The following is a 23433-nucleotide window of genomic DNA, read 5'->3' as shown; positions in this document are numbered from 1 at the left end:
TAATGAGCCAGGGATTCTGCTTTTCTCTGTTAACAATCCAGAATTCTCGGATTAAAAAATCCAAAATTATCTGTTTAAAAAAACCAAATGTGTGTTTTTCTGTGATTTGAAATGAAACACCACTATATATATATATATATAATATAAAAAATCTCATTTGATTACAGTGTTTTATTGATATACTAGCATTCTTCACCTGGGTCATTATTTTTGTAATTGCAGTGTTTGTTTATTTTCTAAGAACTTAACACAACATATTTAGGTTAAAAAAATATTGACTCAAGAACCACAGGTAGGGTAACTGGCAGCTTTTAGCCACTGCTGAGATGCTACCACAAGGAAGTAAGGTGGTCACTCCCTGCAGCTCCAACAGGCTTCCCAATAAGTGACAGATTGCAACAGCTTAAGCTCTTCTGGTCTGCAGCAATCATATTATATCAAACCCCAACCCCCCAAAAGAGACTGAAGGGTGACCCTCCATGGCAACCAAAAAGGCAAGCAACGAAGTAGGCTACTGCAGCAATCGGCATGACCCAAGCACAAAGCTCAGGGCCTCCATCCGATGACAATCAGCTGCAGAATATGGGACAGGACCAAGTACCCTCTGAGGCAGTCAGTGGCAGAAAGTCAGCAACACAGGCAGCTCCCAGGGGTCATTGCTCTAAACCCTTGCTCCAGATGACTGGCCAGGTGCCCCACCTGCCTTGCGGCTCGCTGATCCCACTCCGAGCGCCGGCCTGCACCCTGAGCTTCCAGGGACCCTCGTCCTGATGCTCTGTTGCTCCTCAGGATCCCAGTGCCTTGCCTACTGCTGTCCCGCTTCCCCAGGGGTTTCCCCAAGTCACCGGACCAGCTCCCTGCTCTGGATAAAGATTCCGCCTGCACTCCTGGATGCTGCCTCTTCTCCGCGGTGGAGTGGGGGGCCAACTGCCACCCCTAGCTTCCAGGACTCCTGGCACATCCAGCACGCTGCGATGGGGCCTTGGGGCACCAGCTCTCTGTTCTAAGCCCTGGCCACTGCTCGCTGTCTGCTGCAAGGCTGGAGGCACGGCCAACTGCTGCTGCCGCCTTCTCCCATGGCCTTTGAGGCTCTTCAGAGGAGCCTCTCTGCTCCCTCTGCTGGGTCAGCTCACCCCAGCTCATCTTAGGCCTCCTGCATCGTTCCACGGAGTCACTGTCAGCATCCCCCACGCCAGTTCGGCTGCTGCTTTTATCCCCTCCAGCAGTCCCTCCCTGGCTTGCAAACCGGCCAACCAGGGCTCAGGGTGGCAGGCCCCCAACCCTGGCCATTCCCCTTCCATGCGAATGAGAGTATTGAAAACCCCTTCTTCCGATTGGCTTCTCCTTTTCCACAGGGCAGGGCTCCCCTGCTCCACCCTTGGGGTCTCTCAGAGTTCACCTGCACTGTTTCTAGCCCAGGGTAAGTATCTCAAGCCAATCTAGTGAGCCCACATTGGCAGTCTGTTACATCAATATATAAAGGGCTTAGTCAATTTGTCTGTGTTTTGTCGGTGTCTGTCTGTCCATAACACTCTTGGGGGGCGTGGCTCCGACTGGGGCATGGCTCCAGTCAGTGCTGCATGTGAAGCGCATTGCCTGTCAAGAATGATGGTGGGGACATAGTGGGGGGTGGTGGCGTGGGGCTGGACACAGAGTGCAGTGGGGGGATGACGGTGGGGATGGAGCACCGGCATGACAGCGGGGATGGAGCGGGGGAAAGACCAACACTGCTGGCCTTGACTCCCCCAGCCCTGCACCTTGGAGGTGGCAGTAGCACAGGGTGGTGATGGCATGGCAATGGCCTTGCCCCCCTGCCTCCATCCTCTCTATCCCCATCGTCATTCTTGACGGGCTAGTTTTATCATAATGACTGTTGCACTGAATTCACTGCATCAGAAATGGAATGGTACCAATGTGTTATATGAGAAGCATTGAGACTGGAATCCCCCAAAAGGGTCAGGTGAAAAATAACCCACCTAGAATTTTCCCCGGGTGCTATTCAATGATTTTGAAAGGTTTAGAATAGATAGGACCAGCATTCTCAAGTTATAAGTGAGCATACGTACAGACAGATGAACATACACTTCATTTTATAGATAGATAGATAGATTTACAATTTTAAAACAATTTGGAAACCTACCAGTGCCTCAATCATTATAATCAAATAAAGTCTAAATGCCTATATAATTTGGCATTTGATTTTGTTTTTCTTACCTTAGAAAATCAGAGCTCCTTCTATCCTCTTTGCTCACCAGTAGGTGGGTCCAGCTGTGGCTGTCATTCCTTGCTGCTTTTTGTGCACTGAGCAGCCCTGATATGTCAGTGTTCTGACCTTGCCTATGCCACTGCCCCTCACTCCTGACTTGCAGCCCCCTGGCCCTGCCAGTGTGCCTCACTCCCAACATGCCTCCCCTACCTCTAGGCCCCATCCCCTCAGTGTGAGGAAGGGCGTAGATGTGTGGAGAATAGGGTGTGTGGGGGGGGAGGGGGGTTGTGAGCATAGGTGATGCATTGGGCTTGGGGGCATAGGCAAATGCATTGGGGGCAGGGGAGGGCATGTGCCCCCATAGATTTCTGTGCCCACAACAGAGCATGGGGCTGCAGCCTGGCTGGACCAGGTACAGGCAGAAGCCACCTTTGTGGCCCAGCAGACAGGACCTGGCACAGGAGAGAGTGCCACACCACCATGGCTACCACGATGAGGCATGGCAGTGGTGGTGTGGAACTGTCCCCCGCTGCTGCTGGCTGGGCAGGGGGCACCTCACCGTGGTGGCTATGGTCACACAATGCTGCTTCCCACTGTCGCCGCCGAGAGCCGCGGGTCGGGGCTTTAGGAGCCCTAGTCGGCGGGCGGGTACTTGTGACGCTTGGAGTGGAATCAGGTACTCAAGCGTTTTGGTTAAACAAAGAAGATTGTTTACTTACGCTGCTCGTACAGTGCAGGTCAGAAGCTTGCTTCCGTTACAGTTACAAAACTTGGGTCGGGCAGATATTACAAAGTTGTTGGTCGGTCTGCAGAGGTTTTCGGGGTGTTCGAACCGGCAGTCGTCTTACGTCTTGGGTGGGGGTGTGCTAGGCCCCCTTGGGTCGGTGACGGGGAGTCCTTAGTGGTTGATCAGGCCGCTAAGTTGCAAATTGGCGGGAACTTTTTCTAGGCCATAACATATAGTCACTGGGCTCTGGAGTTTTCCCCTCGTGACCTACTTACATGACCTACTTACAAAATGATTGACAGACTGCCTTCTGTAATCCTCCACTGTACTATAGGCATATGAACAATGGGTTCTGACACCCACATTGGGTCATGTCTGCTGGACCAGGGAGTTGGCTCCTGCCCGGAGCTGGTCTGGCCAGACTGCAGCCCCATGTTCCATTGCGGGTCCAAGAATTGGGGGAAGGGGAGGGGGCATGTGCCCCTGCCCCCCCGATGAATCATCTGTGCCCCCTTCCCAACCTCCCATGCATCACCTGTTTCCTGGGATTTTCTCCTTTTAAAGGTAAAAATCTGTCTTTTGCTGTATTTTTCCACAGCAAACAGAAAACCCAGCTCCCTGCTGATGACTTTGAGGAGGTCACTTTTACTGTTCTGAGCCTTAGATTCTCCCCCTATAAAATGGGAATAATAATAAGTATAGAACTGTAGAGTTGGATCTCAAGGGTCATCTGGTCCACCCCTGCACAAATGCAGGAATACCAGTTCCTAAGTCATCCTTATCAAATGTTTATCTTGCCTCCTCTGGAAACTGCTCTAAAAAGGAGAATTTACAACTTCCCTGGGCATTCTGTTCCACCGCCTCACTGTTCTACGGTAAGGACTTTTTCCTGAATTCTAATCTAGGGTTATGGGCAAGTTTTATATTTTTTTTAGCGGTAGAAATGCCACTCTCCTGCTTGAAGCTGTAAGTATATGGGCATGCATACGGGTTTTTTTATGAAGGAAACCTGGCAGAACCATGGGAAAGATCACTCAGTTCTGATGAGGAAGCTCTGTATTGCACAAGAGTTTCTCACATAAGAATGAAGGCCTGTATGCTTTGCTCAATTCCTACCTGGAGACCAGGAGAACTGGAGCAGTTGTTGCCTCTTGCGTGTTCCCATGACTAGTGTCACCTCAGTGACTACTGTCCCTGCATTTTCCTGAGGACAGAGCTCAGCCCCAAATTGCCTGCTTTGTCTACAGGGGAGAAAGAATAACTCCAGGCTGGAATGTATCTATGCTCCTCCTTTCACCAGGATTTCTAGCATTGCAAACTTCCCAGAACTGAAGTTGTAGGAAGGAAGATTTGGAGGGTGACAGCATGCAGCTTTCAGGAAACTCCATGTGCTTGGACAGAGAGCAGTTGTTCTGAGTCCAAGTACACAACATGGCTGCAAGCAGTATTAAAGGTCCAGCTGTGACAGTCCAAACATAGTCATTTTTTTTACTGCACAGAACTCTGTGCATAAAACATGGCAACAGCTGCTGAGAACTACAGCAAAGAGAGCAAAGAGTATGGCTTTTAAAGCAACACCTATACAACGAAGAAAGCAAACAGCATGGAGGATCTCAGACCCCCTGTATATATGAATTTCACCACAAAGAACCTAGCAGCAGTGTGGAAGCAGTGGAAGGAAGAACTGATTTGTACATGCATCTGACCATGTCAGACATGGATGAGAAAATGAAGTAAATATTTTCCGTTATGTCATTGGGATAAAGGGCAGAGGAGGGCAACACTTTTACCTGAAAGACCCAATACATTAGAATAGTTGATGAAGGCTTTTGAAGGGTACGTTGACTACAGAAGAAATAAGACTGGTAAGATAATGGGGTTTTTTTAAACCAGAATTAAGATCCATAAGAAGAAATCAATAATCAGAGAACTGAAAACTTTGACATCTACATATAATTTTGGAAGTATAACAGACTCCCTATTTAGAGACAGAATTATTTGTGGGACATCTTATCCTAATCTGAGGGAGAGATTGTTGTGAGAGGCTGATCTGATGCTGAAGAAGTGTATCTAAATTTCAACACCAGCTAAATTAACTAAGGAAAGAATCAAAACAAAAGCTGGAGCAGGAGCACACAGGAATATTTGAAAGAACTCAGGAGACAGAGCAAAGATAGTCCAACTGAGAATGCAGTCCCCAAGGGCCAGTGGGAAGCAGCAAAAACGGAAAGCCAGATGCCTAGCTTTTCAGGAAAGATGCCTGAGCAGGGGAAACAGAACCTTTTTTATCCCAGATTTAGAACAAGAACAGGCAAAACAAAGCAACAGCACACGCAGTAGGGGAGGAGGCTGATTTTTGTATAAGAAAAATGAGGTCTTCTCAGTGAGTTTAGCAGATCCAAATGCTCTGAATATACATAAATTACAAAAGAAAGCTGCTATAAAACTATTTGCCATATTTGCAACTATGTTAGTGGGACAGCAACCAGTCACATTCCAGATTGATCACAGAGCCAGTTGCAATATAATCGTCACAAAACTGCTCAGCAGTAATTTCAGATTTGAGGCATGTGAGCAGAAAATGGTGAAGTATAATAAAACACCTCTACAACCAGTAGGTAAATGTAGATTATCAATAAAAAATCCATGGAACAGAAAACAATACTTCCTGGAATTCATAGTGGTCAATACTGACGAGTGCTGTTCACTGTTAGGCAGTCGAAGAGTGCAAGCCATGGATTTGATCTCAGTGCAGCACTTGAGACAGGAAAGAGGAAGCAGAGCATGGTCCCTGTCAGATGTTTTAACAAAGTACAATACATATTTGAGGGAGATAGGCACTTAGAGGGTAAACTCAAGTTAGAAATAAACCCACAAGTTCAGCATGTATGACTGCTGAAATGCAGAGTACCACTAGCCCTGATGGAGCCACGCAGAGAGGAACTAAAAAGCCAAACTAGGGGTATTATTAAACACATGGAAATAAGTATCAACTGAATCAGCAGCCTTGTAATGGTAAGAAAAAAGCATCTGGAAAATGAGGATCTGTATAAATCTAAAACTTTTTAACAGGGCATTGAAATAAGTTATTATTCATTGCATATTATTCAATGAACTATCTTGAGCAAAAGTGTTCATGGTTTGTGATTTAAAAAATGGATTCTGGAATATTGAGCTACATGAGCCTTCAAGCCATCTGACACCCTTTGCAAAGCCCTTTGGTAGATACCATTGGGTACCAATTGTATAGAACCCCATGGGCATCAGTCCTGCACCAGAAGTGCAGTGGTCCAGTGCAAACTGAATCAGACACTGGAGAGAATAAGAATTATAGCAGATAACCTTATTGTTGGGGAAGGAGACAGTGAGGTAGAAGCTATCCAGGACTGTGAGGCTAAGCTGCAACAGCTCCTAAAGAGGTGTAGAGAGCAGAATATTAAGTTGAACTCAGACAAGTTGAAATTGAGGAGAACAGAGGTGCCTTACACTGGACACTTCTTTTACCTTGGCAGGAGTCCAGTCAGACTCTGAGATATTGAAAGCTATTAAAGAAATGTCCAGACCAAAAGATTTGAAGAGAATCCAGTGATATATAGACATGGCTAACTGTCTCTCCAGAATCTGTGTACTTTGTCAGAGGGTTGCAAACATTTGATATAGCTAATGTACAAGCATCTACCATGGGACTGGCCAGAAGCCCAGGAGTAGGTATTTGAAAGAGCGAAGAAACCCATAAGTGAAGCACTAGTCCTGAAGTATTATAACCCAACAGATCAAATACGACTACAATGTAATGCCTCAGAAGGCCTTGAAGCACCATTCATGCAAAAACAGAAACCCATAGCATTTGCTAGCTAGGCCCTGACAGATACAGGAAGTGGGTACACTCAAATGAAAAGGAACTCCTGGCTGTGCTCTTCAGTTCACCTTTAGACAAAAGATTAATGTGATTTTCTGATCACAAGCCACTGGGAAGCACTATGAAGCCACTCCTGAGTGCATCAAAGCAACTGTAATGCATACTACTGAGACTTTAACATGATGATATCAGATATTGTCCTGGAGAGTCACTACTAGCAGATGTTCTGACCAAAGCCTGCCTTCCAGAGTATACCATGTGTCTCCATTGAACAGGAGATCAAATCTGTTAACACACTACAATACTTATGTATCTCTAAAGGGACTCTCCAGGCAACATGCAAGAGCACAGAATTGGACAAACAGCTACACACTGTGATATGAATTGTACTTCATGGTGGGGCCAGGCCACAAGAAACAAGCGTCTCAGGAAGTCATTCTCTGTTGCCAGGTTAGCAATCAGCTATGTGCACAAGATGGAATTTTTGTTTAAAGGTGATAGAGAAGTAATGCCTGCCAATTTAAGACAGGATATCATGAAAAGAATACATGCTTCTTGCCTGGGAATAGAGGCATACCTGCAGTGTGCTTATGAATATGTCTAATAGTCATGCATGAATTCCGAGTTGAAGGCACACCTAGACCAGTGTGAAGTGTGGAAAAAGCATGGAGATAAACAACAGAAGATAGTGCTGCAACCTCATGAGATCCCAATACATTTTTGGGAAACGGTTGAGTTTCCGTTCCTGTTTGTAAATGTAGTGTGACCTGTTTGTATCCTTCCCTATCCTTTTCATGGACTCATAGACAATTAGGGTTGAAAGGGACTTCAGGAGGGACCAGTCCTAACTAGATCATCCCAGCCAAAGCCTTGTCTACCTGGGTCTTGAAAACCTCCGAGTCAGCCAAAGCCTTGTCTACCTGGGTCTTGAAACCCTCCGAGTAATGAGATTGCACCACCTCTCTGAGTAACCTGTTTCAGTGTTTTACTACCCTCCTAGTGAGAAAATACTTCCTAATATCTAAGCAAAACTTCTGTTGGTGCAACTTGAGAGAATTGTTCCTTGTTCTGTCATCAGTCACCACTGAGAACAGTCCAGCTCCATCCTCTTTTGAACCCTCCTTCAGGTAGTTGAAGGCTGCTATTAACACCCCCCCCCCCCCCCACCCCCACCACACACTCAGTCTTCTCTTCTCTAGACAAAATAAGACCAGTTCCCTCAGCCTCTTCTCATAAGTCATGTGCCCCAGACCCCTCACCATTTTTGTTACCCTTCACTGGACTCTCTCCAATTTGTCCACATCCTTTCTGGAGGGGGTGGGGTGGTGCAGGGCAAAACTGAACATGGTACTCCAGATGTAGCCTCAGCAGTGCTGAATACAGGAGAATAATCACTTCCCTTGACCTATTGGCAACACGCCTACCAATGCAGCCCAGTGTTCTATTAGGCTTCTTGGCAATAAGGGCACACTGCTGGCTCATATTTAGCTTATTGTCCACTGTAACCCCCAGGTCCTTTTCTGCAGAGCTGCTGCCCAGTCAGTCAGCCCCCAGCCTGTACTGGTGCATGGGGTTGTTCTATCCTAGATGCAGGGCTTTGCACTCGTCCTTGTTGAGCATCTGGAAACTTAGTGAGGGCGCACTCTATGCCTTATTCATGATGAAGGCATTGAACAAAACCAGCCCCAGGACTGACCTCCCCTCCCCTCCCCTCCCCTCCCATTGGTGATGTGTAGGGGGTGCACATGTACCCCCTGAGATTGGCAGATCCCCTGCAAAGGTTGCCGCTCACCCCCTACTGCCAACACCACCAGCAGCATCTGTGAGTGGTTGCTGACCATTGGTTGGTGCTCGCCATCCCCTTTCCACTGCCGACACCGCTGCAGCGGCCTGTGGGAGCTCCCCGCTCCTAGCCGCCACGCCCCTGTTGCCAACACCACCACCTGCGGATTGTCGCTGTGCCCTTCCAGCCTCCAGGGGCATGCGTTGTTCATGCCCTCACCTTTGCACCCAGAACCCTGTAGTCACTTTTGATACACTCAGGGTCTCCCCTGGCAGTATCATTGGTGCCCACGTGGATGAACAGCATGGGGCCGGATGAGCCTTGGTAGTCCCTCTGTAACATTTTAGATCTGGGCTTTGGGCAAGCAGCAGACTTCCTGAGACAACAGGTCAGGTTGTCAGACGGTTCCCTGCGTCCTCTGCAGCAGCACTTTATCAGATGCGGTAGAGACTGCAGGAAGCAGAGTTTCTACATAGAAAGCATTGTGGGGGGCCAAAGGATCTGCTGTGGGCTGAACTAAAACCCTTGGAGGGCCAGGTTCAATCTGCAGGCTGTATTTTTCCTGCCTCTGCATTAAACCATTGTCTGTTTTCCTTTTTTTTATGATATTCATTTGCTTTGTGCCTCCAATGTGGTGTTTTAAATCTATCACAGCAGCTTTTAAAAAGGGAAACTACCAAAATTAGGAAGCTAGGTAGACAAAAGTTAAAAGGGGTGTTTTTCACCTCCTTTAGGACCTCCTTCAACTTTTGTCTACCTAGCTTCCTAATTTTGGTAGTTTCCCTTTTTAAAAGCTGCTGTGATAGACTTTCTTTTTGTCTGCTCTCCTGCATGATAGTCACGCTCAGTTGCATCATGGTTTCTGTTGCAGGGCATCTCAGCAACACTTACCCTTTGTACAAAATCCTGTGCACTACTTGGCCAAGTATGGCCTTTCCTCTTATAGGTTCCAGGACTAATTGCTTCAGAAAGCAATCTTTTATAATGTCAAGAAATTTGCAATCTGCATCCCAGCTTGAGGTTACATTGACCCAGTCTATTTGTGAATAATTGATGTCTCCCATTGTTACTGTTTTCTGATTTTACAGCCCTTCTCAACTCCTTTAGCATTTCCAGCTTGCTGCTGCTGTCCTGGTCTCAGGGTTGATAGCATATCCTCAGACATTTTTTCCCCCAATGAAACATGGAATTTCTATCTACAGAGGTTCTATGGTAACTATGTTATCAGTTGAAAAATCTACCCTATTTGATTCAATGTAGTCTTTGATGTAGAATGCTACTCTCCCATCAGTTTGACCTGTCCTAGCATTCTTGTATAGTTTGTATCCTGATATTACAACATCCCATTGTTTTTCCTCATTCTACCATGTTTCTGAGATAGCTATTATGTCAATATTGTTATATACTGCTAAGCATTCAAGTCTCCCTGTCTTGGATCTTAGATTTCTGGTATTAGTATAAAAGCACATAATACTTTTTTCTTGTTGCTTGATTGGCTACTTGTGTGTGACCTTTTACTCAGCAAACCTAGTTGTTTATGCTGGTCTTCTCTGTTTCACCTGAGTACTCTGTCTCAGTTTCTTATTCCCATTGTTTATAGTTTCACCCCTACAAGGTGTGCCAGTCTGAACTATGTGCTGTTCTGCACCAGTTGCTTTTCTCCCAGTTTTTAGTTTAAAAGCTGCTCTACCACCTTTTTAATGTTACATGACAGAAATTTGGTACCATTTTGGTTCAGATAGAGACCATCCCTCCTGCTCAGGCTACCTCTGTTCCAAAAATCCTCCAGTCCCTAATAAACCTAAACTCCTCCTCCTTACACCATTTTCTTGGCCCCCTCATTGAGATTCTGGATCTATGGCTGTCTCTACATAAGACCCTACTGTGCAATGGTTACTGGACATTTATTTAGTACTTGTATAAACAAGTACCAAATAAATGCACAGTAACCTGAGTTACTGCACAGTAGTGCTGGTGAAGACTTTTTTCTGATGATACTGCACAGTAGCTTAATACTACTCTGAATTAGTGTCCTCCCATGCTTTTTGCCATGAAACACTACTGCATAGTAAAATCAGGCTACTGAGCAGTCAGCATCTCATGTAGACATGCCCTCTATCTATTTACTTGGCCCTGCACATGGCAGTGAAAGCATTTCAGAGAATGCTACCATAGAGATTCTGGACTTCAACCTCCTACCTAGCCACCCTAAATTTAGGTTCCAGAACTTCTCTGTTATACTTCCCCATATTGTTGGTACCCACATGGACCATAACCACCAGTTCCTCCCCAGCACTACCTAGCAGCCTGCCTATACATCTTGCTAGATCTACTACCTTTGCACCAAGCTGTAGGGGGGCTGTAGCTGGGAGGGGAGCATATGGGGTGGGGGCAGCAGGCAGGCAGGGGGCTGCAGCCAGGTGGAAGGCATGAGGGGGGCTATAGTCAGGAGGGGAGTACACAGGGGGTCTGCAGCTGGCTGGGAGGTGCACAGGGGGGCTGCAGCTGGGTGGTGGGTGCGTGTGTGTGTGTGTGGGGGGGGGCTGTAGCCGGTGCCAGTCCCAGGTGGGACAAGCAGCCTGAGCCTCCTTTCATTGCGGTACAGATCTGGGGGCTCATACCCCTGAGAGGGCTGCCAGGCTGTGCCGGACTCCTCCCAGAGGTGTGATCCCCCAGATCTGCGCTGGATGCGAAGAAGTGAAGCCCACACCTAGTGCCGGGGAAGATTGCTGCGGCAGCAGCAGCCTCCTGTCATCTGCTGTGCAGATCCTGGGGCTCATACCCCTGGGAGGAGTCCAGCACAGCCCCGCAGCCCTCCCAGGGGTGCAAGTCCCCAATCTGTGTGCTGGGTGACAAGAGGCTGCCGCTGCCACCTGGGACTGGCACTAAAGCCAAGTAAGCCCGGCTTGGAAACTCAAAACATCTTGAAACTTTTGAAATGTTTTGAGTGTCCTTGTTTTGTTTTGAATCCATTTTGAAGCCTTTTGTTTTATTTTGATTTTGCTGTTTCAAGCTCAAAATACGTCAAAACAGCTTCGAAACGAAACACCCAGCGAAATTTCACACAGCCCTACAGGCTGGCCCCACCCCTCTCCTCCCTAGCCAGAGCTCCAGAGAAGACTGCAGTCACAGCGGGGTCTTCTTGGCTTCCTTCACTGCCTGCTGCTCAAGCAGTGATTCCCCTTTGCCTCCCTTCCTCCCATCTCCTACAGCATAGACCCCTGCCCTATGGACCCTAGGCATGTGGTATGCTAGCTAATGCTGAGAGGTGTCTGTGTGTGTGTGTCTCCAGTTTCACTGGGACAGGCAGACAGAACGGTGTCCTCTTAGGGCTTTTTGGAGCTAATCAACAGGTCAGCTGGTAATGTCCCTCCATTCCTTCCTTGGAAAAAGTTGTTTAAGAAGAACTTGAACTAATGAGAGAGGCTTTTGTTTTGTTGATGGGCTGATAAACACTGTGTTATCATTGCAGGTTTTATCACCCCCTTGCTGGTTTGCAGCCCTGTCAGGTTTGCAGATAGTATGGGGAAGAATGAAAATCTCAGTATCATCAACAGATGCATGCACTGCATGCCCCCCACCCTTTGTCTCGGAGTGCTAGCCCGTGGCTGGGCTCTGGCAATACTCCCACCCCTTGAGCAGCGAGCAGAGAAAAGCCTGTGATGGTTCAGACCAGGGTTGGGGTTTATGCTCCTCCCTAATCAGAGTATCCTGCTGGGGGTCTGTCCATGGCCCCTCCCCAGCTCAGCACTATGGAACGGAAGGGAAGGCTGCTCTAGCGCCCTGCCAGCTTCTAGCCTGAACCACTGCAGGAATGTGCCTGTGTTTCTTCAGTTCAGAAGGAATGTCTGTATGGTTGCAAATTGGTTCATCTTAGGCAGGTTAGACTAGCCTGCAGATATTGATGTGAATTTGTGAATCTGTGAATACATTCAGGCTCAGGCTTTTTGAATGTCTGTCCCTAGCCTCAGAGTGAGGAGCTCCTTCTACTGGATACATATATCTGAACTGTGTCCCCAGGACAGGTAATCATACAATCTGCACTTAATACAATAAACTGGGTAGCCCCCACCCTGCTGCTGGACTTCTACCTGCATTTTTTTTTTAGTGTTAAAACTTAGTCTGCTCTTTTAAGAAGGGTTTTATTTATGGGTTCTCTTAGACTACAAACTTTAAACTAATGGATCAACCTTCTTTGTAACTGTATTCTTCTGTAATTGCAGCTAAATATTAAACAAGGGAGTTAAGGATTGATATAACTGCTCAGTTTTAGTTATTTCAGCTAAATACCTGGGTTAAATACTCTTAATTTAACCCAGGTATTCTCTTCAAAGAGGGGAAGTGGCAAACTGAATTTCAGACTGCTTACAGATTTCCCTATTAGCTCTCCCCTGGTCACTTAGGAGGCCCTCATTTGTTTTCTCCTGAGCCCGGGCTTGCTTTGTCAGACACAAGAAGCAATCATTCAGCAAGCAGCACCAGCAGTCACCAACTGCTCAGAGTGCATGGCCCAAACAACCAACTGAACACTCACCAAACCCACAGGCAGACAAAGTTCACTTACCTTTCATGAGCAGGATCTGGTACATGACTCCTGTTTTTCTTCCACTTGGTCTCAGCGAACTGCTTGCAAACCATTCTTGCAAAATGTTCTCTGCTTAGGGAACAATAATTCTGAACATAAGTACACAGCATGGTGGTAAGCATGCTCTTAATAAAGATCCAGCTACAGCTGTCCAAATGGAATCCATTTTTATTGCTGGGAGCTTGTGTATTAAACACTGGGGAAAATCAAAGAGACACAAGTTCAAAACTCTCTGGACATGAGGAGCCTAGAACCTATTTCTTGCTTTTTGTGTTAGTTCCTTAAATACTCAGATCTGGGGGCTAAAACAAAGAGTGTTGTCCTCCTCCTTTCCTCTGTAGTCATGGGTTTTTGGCCACTTACATCATCTGGACTCACAGATATGCTTCCAGAATCAGTGTGTGTACATGCCCTGCCAGCACAGTGTTTGTCCATGGCCCCACTGCAAAGGTAATAAATAGTGTTGCTCCCTAGACGTAAGTGCCAAAATTGTTACATATGTGACTAAAAAGCTGCCATTTAGATGCACAAAGGAAAATACAATGCTACGCTTACTGAACTGGAATTTCCATCTTCTTCGTGGTCTCTTTAGTATTAAAAAACTTGGAAGTTTTCTGAAAAGAACATTATCCAAAGTCTGCAAAATAGACATTAAGAAACTAAGGAACCTCTGTTTGTTTATTTTATCTAAAATAGAGTCAAGAATTTACTTAATTCTAGTCTATAAGAGACAATATTTCAGGTCCGTTTTGAATAGAACAAGTATGAGAACATCCTTTTTATGAGATAACTCTTCTTTTATTAGACTGGGGTGACTGTCACTTATTAAACCTCTTTCTGTTTTTAGGGTTTGGGATGCTCTAACGGATAACTACATCCCATCAATCACTGAGGACTGGAGGGACCCCAATATTGAGGCACTGAATGGCAATGTTTCTGACTCAGAGGTACTTTATTGAACTTATTTTTTGTATATATTTTTTAAAGCTTAATGGGTTTTGGGACATGTTTTACACACTAAAAATGCAAATGCATAAAATGAAATGACAGCTAACAGCCCTTCTGAGCAGAGGAGAATGTGAGAATGGAGCTCCTGTCAGATATAAGAACAGATGTCTCACAAACATGTGTGAAACAAAGTCATTACCCTTTGATAAATGAAAAGCATTTGTAACGTGGAACTTTAAATGAAACAGCCTGGTATGTCTGAAATGGGAGTATTGTCAGCTAGGCTGTTGTTTGCTTGAAAATGAAACTGATGACATTTGTACTGCCTTTCACCATAACCCATTGAGAACAATGCAGAAGATGGATTTGCCAAACTGCTGAACAATGAGATAGTGATAACAATTTCTTACAGAGCACTGCAGGGAAGTCAGCTGGCTTGCTGCTGCTGCAGAGTACTTTGGATTGATGTTTGGAGGTCAGACATGGGAGGCATTCAATGGACAGAATATGCTGTAGTGGTCCTATGGTCTCTTGTTCTAGAGATAGGCATGCCATTTTCATTCCCTGATAAATTTTACGAGTTTAATATGTTTACTTTCTCAAGTGGGACAACATAAAATGTAAAAGAAAAGGTGCAGAATGAAAAAAAAAACCCCAAAACAAATACATTTGCAAAACTTGCCCAAACAGAAATGCAGGATTTTTTTAATCCAAATGTTTTGAAAAATCAGTGTTTAGAAACTACAAGCCTGAACACTGATCAATTCATTTTTAATTATTTCAGAGGCTGAGGGAAGATGAGTGTTAGATGGACTCTTGGCAAACACAAATGGACACACAGGGCTCCAACACATGATATGTTTGTGACACAATTAAAGTATTAATCATGCCATAAATACTAACAACAGTGCACACACAGGTAATTTATGGTGCCATAAAGTGGCAAGGCAGCCACAAAGATATTCCACAGAATATGTACAGCATTGTTTTGGTGCATTTGTATGCCACTATAAATTGAATAGGTAGCACTGCCAGACCTGGGGCTATCCCAGGACTGAGGCTGGAATAATATGATTGTTGGCTCTGGCTGTGGACAGTTCAGGGTTTTGAACTGGACATGGGGTTGTCCAGTGCTAAGGGTTGATAATCTCATCTGACATGGCCAGAGGCACAGTGTTTGGAATGGGGGATGCAATTCCTCTGATCCCAATCACGCCATTGATTTAACATCTGAAGGGGCCATAGACAGATGTGAAAGCCTGCAGTACTTAGGTTATTATATGGCTAATGAAGAGGATTAGGTTATTATATGGCTTAGGTTATTATATGGCTAATGAAGAGGATATGATCAGAGCATAGGAGGTGGAATAAAGAAGGTGGTAAAGTAAGAGAAATGTAAACGGGTCTGGGGTGTGGTGTAGATTTGTGAACATGTAGTAGTTGTGGTATGGTATCATAGTTGGATTCCTAAAACCACTACAAAGAGGGTAGATTCCTTATAAGCTGGGGATAGGCTTCTAGGACCAGTATCTTGTGGAATCACCTTTGCAGAAAGTATGAAGAAGTGTTGTAGGGGCACCAGGGACTCCATCCCTGAGCTGCCAACTTCATGCCACTCACTGCAACATTGGACTGTCTTCCCAAAGTGAGAGTCTCCCTACCAGTCTTGACATAAACTCTCAAAACCCCACCATGTTCACCTCTTCTGGAACTGAATCCAAATAAGGCTGTTCCTGGACTCTGTAAGGGTAGAACCAGGACCATGATCTGTTTTGGGGTGCGGCAGAAGGAACCTTATGTGTTGGAGTCAGTGTCACAGGCCAAAGCAGCTGAATTATGGGAACTGACCCTGACTGGCCATGAAGATTATGAAGTGGGAGAATGTCCCCATACTTGTCTCATGGAGATGATCTTATTTGGAAGTATACACCCACAAATATTCTCCAAAGCTAGGCTGTAGTAGCAGAGACCAGCAATTCCAGGCCCTGAGATAGACCATGAGGAAATCACAGCTCTTTTGCTTCTGTTCAGACAGAGAAGCAGAGGACAGTTCAATGGAATGAGCCATTCCTCTTCTTAATGGAGTGGTGACTGTTTTATTGCATAATGGCAATGGAAGGACAGGCAGATTGCAAAGAAGGCATACCATGAAATAGTAAGATCTTACACGGACAAAATCAGGAAGGCCAAGGTGAAAAATGAGCTATGCCTGGGGAGGGAAGTCAAGGACAATAAGAAGAGGTTCTCTAAGTATGTTGTCCAGAAAAAAGAACAAGGAAGCTGTGGGTCCACTGTTAAACAACCAGGGGGAACTCTTAACAGAAGATTCAAAGAAGGTGGAGTTGTTCAACAGCTACTTTGCCTCAGTCTTCACAAAAAAACAAAAAACAAAACAAAAAACAGGTTGCAAGCAGACAGCTAATAAGAATATTTGAAAAGGGAAGGGGACAAATTAACGGTGAGATAACAGAAAAAAAACAACCCCCCAAAAACCCAAAGAGTTTTGATGAGTCTGAATGAATTCAAGTCAGCAGGGCCTGGTGATCTTCATGCCTGGGTACTAAGGGAACTGGCAAAGATGTCAGAGCTCTTGATAATAATATTTATGAACTTTTGGGAGATAAGAAAGGTATCAGAGGATTGGAAAAGGACTAACATAGTTCCTCTCTTTGAAAAAGGCAAAAAGGAGGACTTGGGGAACTTCTTAGTGAGCAGGAGAGTAACTCAGAAGGATCTTGATAGGCTGGAAACTGGGCTGCAGCTAACAGGATGAAGTTCAATGCTGACAAATGCAAGATTCTACACTTTGGAAAATATAGTAAAAAACACACGTACAAAATGGTAGCAACTGGCTGGAAGGCAAAACTATGGAGAAGGATCTAGGACTGTTGGTGTATCACAGACTCAAATGAGCCTGCAGAGTGAGATAGCTGCACAAAAGGTTTTGGGCTGCATTTTGAGCTGAATATGGTTTTGTGCTGCACTAAGATAATCTTGAGGTGCAAGACATGGGAGTTGATAATGGCTCTTTAATTGGCACTGGTTAAGCCACATCTGGAGTATTCTGTGCAGTTTTGTAACCTACATTTTAAAAAGGATGTGGACAAGTTATAGAGGTTCCAAGGTTGGGTGAAAAAATGATAAAGGTCTTGGAAGACAAGTTATATGAGGAGAGGCTGAAGGGCCTAGACATGTTCAGCTAGTGGAAAAGGCATTTAAGAGGAAGCAGTTTTCAAACACTTGAATGGCTGCCATAAAGAAGAAGGGGAACATCTTTTATCTCTTGCTGCAGAGAGTAGGGCACAGACCAATGGCTCGAAGCTTCAATAAAGTAGGTTTAGATTGGATACAGCACAGGCGGGTGAGTGGTGCCTTGGAGCAGAACAGACAGTCACGCTAGGGCCAGGATTGTGGGGTGGTGACAACGCAGGGCCAGGGCCTGGGCCTGGGGCAGAGTTGTGATCTGCTCCCCGCATATCTCTGCGATGGGTGCTGGCTTCCTGCCTTGAAGTTCCTTGTGGAACCAGCACCTATTGGAAGGATGTGCAGGGAGTGGACTGTGGCTCTGCCATGGGCCCTGACCCTGCACTGTTACTGCCCCATAATGCCAGCCCTGGCCTCAGCCCCTGCAGCCCAGTCTGCTTCTGGCCACTGCTCCCTACTAGGGCTGTGCGAAACGGCAGCGTTCCATTTTGCCCAGTGTTTCAACGTTTCAGCAGAAGAGCGCTCCATTTCAAATTTCGTTTTGATTTGAAACGGATGTTCCGTTCTGTTCCGTTCTGTCGAAACAGTTTCACCATTTCAAACCTGTTTCAGTGTTTTGCCCGTAGGACATAATGGGGAAGGTCAAAACAGGCTATAACTTAGTCATCTCTGCCTGATTTTGATGAAGCTTGTAGGAATGGTAGCCCCTTCTCAGGGCATGAAACTTGCCAAGTTTCAAGGAGATAGGTGCAGAGGCTTTGGAGAAACTGCACCCCAAAGTCTTGAAAGCAAAACTCCTGTCACTTGTATGTGTTAAGTCACAGCCGGGTCAAAACTGCAGATGTGTGTGCTAGCCCCTGCTGAGGCTGCAAGGCCTGCCAAGTTTCAAGGAGATAGGTACAGGGGGTTCAGGAAAACTGCAGCCCAAGCTGCGGACAAGCAAAACTTGTGACATGGGTGACACTGTGTGTGTTAAGGAGCAGCAGAGTGAAAGTTGCAGGCCTGTTAGGCCCTGCTGCAGCCATGAAGCCTGCCAGCTTTCAAGGAGATACGTGCAGGGGGACTCTGGGTTCTGGGGCCCTGCATCTCTGGCCGCAGGCAGGCAAAACTCATGACATGGGTGCTTGTGCAACTGCGTCTGTCTTGGGGTGGGTGGGGCGGAAACTACTGCAGGCCTGGTTGCTAGGCCCTGCTGTGGCCATGAAGCATGCCAGCTGTGTCTATCTTAGGGCACTGGGGGGTGAAAAAAATCTACCGTAGGCCTGCCAGTCCCTGTTGTGGCCATGAAGCCTGCCAGCTGTCAAGGAAATAAGTTCAGGGGGACTCTGGGTTCTGGGGCCCTGCACCTCTGGCCGCAGGCAGGAAAAACTCATGACATGGGTGGGTGACACTGTGTGTGTGTGTGTGTGTGTGTGTGTGTGTGTTCAGGTGCACCATTCCTGGTGCTGGGGCCTCTGCACAACACGGCAGTGTGCCCCAGTGAGGTCTCCTCCCCTAGAGCCTCGATCCAGTCCACCACGGTAAACGACGGCAGGTGAAAGTAATGTAGGTGTCTCAACAGACAGCACCAGTAGCACCAGCAGCATCTAAGGTATCCAAATGGAACTGTCAGGCCCTTCTTTCCTCTCAAGTACGAACACCTAGTGTGTCTGTTAGGTGCACCCTCACTATGTGTGTCGGGGGGGGGCGTGTATTTGTGTTCAGGTGCGCCCTTCCTGGCACTGGGGCCTCTGCACAACACGGCAGTGTGCCCCAGTGAAGTCTCCTCCTCTCCTACAGCCTAGGCTGTCTACCACTGTAAATGATGGCAGGTGAAAATAATGTAGGTGACTCAGCAGTCAGCACCAGTAGCATCTAAGGTAGTGAAACAGATCTGTCACAGAGCCTTTCTTGTTATAAAGGAATTGACAGCAAGAACTAAAGATGTTGTGTTGGATATGTTACTTGTGGTGTGTGTGATGGCTTATCTTGTGTTTTTATGTTTATATGTTTATTATGAAAAAAACCCAGAATAGTTTGTAAATATATCTTAGGAAGCTTCCAGGTTGAAAAACCCTTTGTCAGGCTGAGGAAGTACTTGCAGTTGGAGTGTCTCCTGGTCCTGGATGGAAGGAACAGTAAAGAAGTCAGAGGCTGGCCTGGCATGCAGTGCAGGCAAGAAAGCCAGTGAAAAGTCAGTGAAAATGGAAATGGCGGTGTCAGGGGGTGAGGGACAGGCTGGGGTGGGGGGTGGAGGGGAAAGGGGATGTAGCAGCGCAGGTAAAAGTGCAGAGGTACCTGGGGAGTCAGATGTCCGGCAGGTCACAGTGTGCCAGAACTCCACTGTGTATATTGAGTCCATGAGTTTCTGTACCTACTACCTAGGAGACTGATGAAGTGCAGTTCATAGACCCAGCTCTGAAAAGTGGTTTGTAAATTCAAACAAGCACCTAACCTCATCACCAAAACTGAGCCAGCTTCCTACAGCTCAAAACACAAAACCTGCCAACTGCCTCTAGTACCCCAGTACTCCCACAAACTACACATCAGAATCTACCAAAAACAACAAAACCCAACTACCTGTGGGGGCACATTCCTCACCAAAAACCTCTTTGCCTCCAGTCTCTCAGGCCTGATCCTGAGGGGGAAAAATTACAAACAACTTTTCACAGCTGGGCCTATGAACTTCATTTCATCAGTCTCCTAGATACAGAAACTCATGGGCTCAATATAGATTAGACAGTGGAATGCTGACACACTGTAACCTGCTGGGGAGACATTGGACTCCCCAGGTTCTCTGCACTTTTACCTGTGCTGCTACATCCCCCTTTCACCCCCACTCCCCATCCCAGCCTGTCCCTCACCCCCTGACACCTCCATTTCCATTTTCACTGATTGGCTTTCTTGCCTGCATTGCATGCTAGGCTGGCCTCTGGCTTCTTTACTATTCCTTCCATCCAGGACCAGGAGACACACCAACTGAAGATACTTCCTTAGCATGACACAGGGTTTCTCAGCCTGAAAGCTGGCATCCTGGGAAGCTAAGCTGAGCACACCAGGAACCTCACAACTGCACTGCACATCTGCCAGGGAGGGGCACGCTGGGGCCCCCTCTGCTCCCCCCTGGCTCAGTGACTGGGGCCTCCTGAGTCTGGGGGGGGGCACTTGGGGTCCCCCTGTGGCTGATCACTGAGCTGGGGAGGTGCAGGGAGGGGGGCCCTAGCATGCTTCCCAGCTGAGCTGGAAGTAGACCAGAAGTACTTCCAGCTGTGTCTATGTCCAAATCACTAATTCTCCTAATGTTGAGCCTGAATTGGTCTTCCAGGAGTTTGTGGTCATTACTCCTGGTTTTCCCCTTGGGTACCCTACTGAACAGTTGCTTACCGAGCCCTTGATGTGCTCCCCTAGTGTAGCGGTAAGCTGCTACTAGGTCCCCTCTCAGCCTTCTTTTCTTCAGGCTGAAAAGTCTCAGATCTCTCAGCCTTTCCTCATATGGCTTGATGTGTAAGACTCAGATCATATGGGTGGCTCTTCTTTCATAGTTTCATAGTTTCAGGGTCGGAAGGGACCTAATAGATCTTCTAGCCCGACCCCCCGCCAGGGCGGGAGAACAACCCAAAAAACAAACACAAAAAAACCCCCCAAAAAACAAAAAAAAAAAAAAAACCCCTCACCCTAAAAACAAAAACGGGACTCAAATGAGTCCAGCCAGGTAAGTATCCAGCCTCTTCTTAAAGACCCCCAGGGTAGGGGCCAGCACCACCTCCCTTGGAAGTTGGTTCCAGCTCCTAGCCGCCCTAACTGTGAAGTAGTTTTTTCGGATGTCCAATCTGTACCTCCTCTCCATCAACTTGTGCCCATTATTCCTTGTTATGCCAGCGGGGGCTAGGGGAAACAGCGTCTCCCCCAAACCCTTCTGGTTCCCCCTAGTGAGTTTATAGACGGTCACCAGGTCCCCCCTCAGCCTTCTCTTGTGGAGGCTGAATAGGTTCAAGTCCCGCAGTCTCTCACTGTAGGGGCTGCCCTTCTTAGGACTCTCTCAAGCTTGTCCACATCCTTGTTAAAGTGTGGTGCCCAGAACTGGATGTAGTACTCCAACTGCAGTCTCACCAGTGCTGAGTAGTGCGAAAGAATCACCTCCTTGGTTTTTCTGGAGATGCATTGATTGATGCATGCCAGAGTATTATTTGCTCTACTGGCTACAGCATCGCACTGCCGGCTCATATTTATACTGTGGTCTATTATTACTCCCAGGTCCCGTTCATTCATGGTGTTCATCAGTTGGGTGCAGCCAACCCTGTAGATGCGCTGGAAGTTGCTCATCCTGAAGCGGAGCACTTTACATTTCTCAATGTTGAACTTCATCAGATTCTGATCCACCCAACTTGCTAACCTGTCTAGGTTTACCTGTATCTGTAGCCTATCTTCAAGTGTGACTGCACCTCCCCATAACTTTGTGTTGTCCGCAAACTTGGCAAATGAGCTCTTCAGCCCCACATCCAAATTGTTAATAAACATGTTGAAAAGTGCTGGACCAAGCACCAACCCCTGTGGGACACTGCTGCTCACTTCTTGCCAAGATGACACAGGTCCGTTCACTACAACTGTCTGCGTCCTATCCTGCAGTCAGTTTCTCACCCACCTGACTGTTTCAGAGTTAAGCCCATAATCCTCCAATTATCTCATGAGGACATTGTGGGATACTATACAATGTCAACCTGCTTTCTCATGTCCGAGTGGCAAGTTACCTGGTCATGGAAGGAAATGAGGTTGGTAAGGGTTTCCCAGAAACCCATGTGTCTATCACTTTGAAACTTAGCAGACATCTAAAAACCTACCAACAATACCTCTAGTATGGAGATATATTCACAATACAATACATATCTCCATCTTGCAGACTTCATGGACTCAGAAGGGGCTATGATCCCTGTAAGTTTCATTCAAATCAGGCAAGAAAATCCATGGAGACATCAAGCAACAACTGTGCACCAGAATGAGTGCATGCTGAAAATCTATCAAAGACAACAACAGAACACCACCTATCTCCAATCTCTCATAGGACAGGAAGAGAGATACTTCTCTGGGTTCATAGTACATTGTGTCTTTGACTGCCAGAACCCCAGTTTATTTAGCAAAGAACTATTAAATTATTTCTGGGAGATTGGGGTGTGGGGCGCAAAACTTAAGCTACCAAGTTAGCAGAGAAGGGCAGGGTACAAGAGACTGCAATGCTTAGTGGTAGAAATGTAGCATGGGTGTTAATTAATTCCTATTTTAAAACTGGGTGGAAGTCAATTATGGACCATAGTGATTGGGAGAGGACTTGATGGTTTTGGTGCCTTGATGCCTGGCATAGGTCTTAAGGTGTTAATGACAGCTATTGAGACATAGCAGTTCCTCACACACCCATTTCAAACCTGGGTTATTGCAGGGCAGGGCTCTTTTCTGGGGAAATACTTCTTGGGTGGGCCTATTAATTGATCTGGTAAAAAACAGTATATTATCCCCAGGACATGTGAATGGGTTCCTCAGGTCATCCTTGTCACAACCCAAGGGTGTGATTTTGTGTGTGTGTGCTTTGGCACTGCTAAATTATTTCCCGCCACGAGGCGCTTTCTTTGCAAGGTGCATTTCTCAGTTGCAAAGAGAAAACCCCGGTGCAAAGAAGTTCCCGCCACCCGCATGCAAATTTGTGTCCCACTATTGGCCAGGTCTAAATTATTCCCACGTGGCGGCTAGCGATTGGCTTGCTAGCCGTATAAGAGGCTTGAGCGGTTTCCGCACAAGTTGGAGGACTCCACAACCATCTGGAGGAGGAGAACTTCACGTCTCGTGAAGATCTCTAAGCGCTGCGGAGCCTATTGGACCCAGCGTGTACCTTAAGAAGGCTATAGGGGTCTGATCAACCTCTGGCCTCTCGCCGTCGCCGAACGATCCCTCGACGAACCCCTTCTCCGCGCACAAGTTCCACGGAGCCTAGCAAACTTCGTGTGAGTGTATCCAGAGCTCTTCTGTAAAATAAAATAATCTTTAATCAACCGCTAAGCGTTCGTGCCTAATTCTAGTCCGCCGGCCTGCATTCTCCGACCTGCGTGCCAGGGCTGCTGGCCACAGCCCGCCGCACGCCCCCGACGGCCTCGGA

General features: G+C 46.7%; 1 protein-coding gene across 10 annotated transcripts in view; it reads left to right on the top strand.

Moving 5' to 3' along the window:
* The window catches only part of FEZ1 (fasciculation and elongation protein zeta 1), a 226388-nt gene that overhangs the window by 58638 nt on the left and 144317 nt on the right, over positions 1 to 23433 (top strand). For all 10 annotated transcript variants that reach the window (XR_003092141.1, XM_025193905.1, XM_025193906.1 and 7 more), the window contains one exon: positions 14008 to 14107. Coding sequence is in view for 9 of the 10 variants with exons in the window: in XM_025193905.1 (XP_025049690.1) it covers positions 14008 to 14107 (100 nt within the window). In the remaining variant the exon portion in view is untranslated. The remainder of the gene's footprint in view (positions 1 to 14007; positions 14108 to 23433) is intronic.

The sequence above is a fragment of the Alligator sinensis genome, unplaced genomic scaffold (assembly GCF_000455745.1).
Source record: "Alligator sinensis unplaced genomic scaffold, ASM45574v1 scaffold817_1, whole genome shotgun sequence".
In the NCBI taxonomy this organism is placed as follows: Eukaryota; Metazoa; Chordata; order Crocodylia; family Alligatoridae; genus Alligator; species Alligator sinensis.
This window is presented reverse-complemented; position numbering and strand designations above follow the sequence as displayed.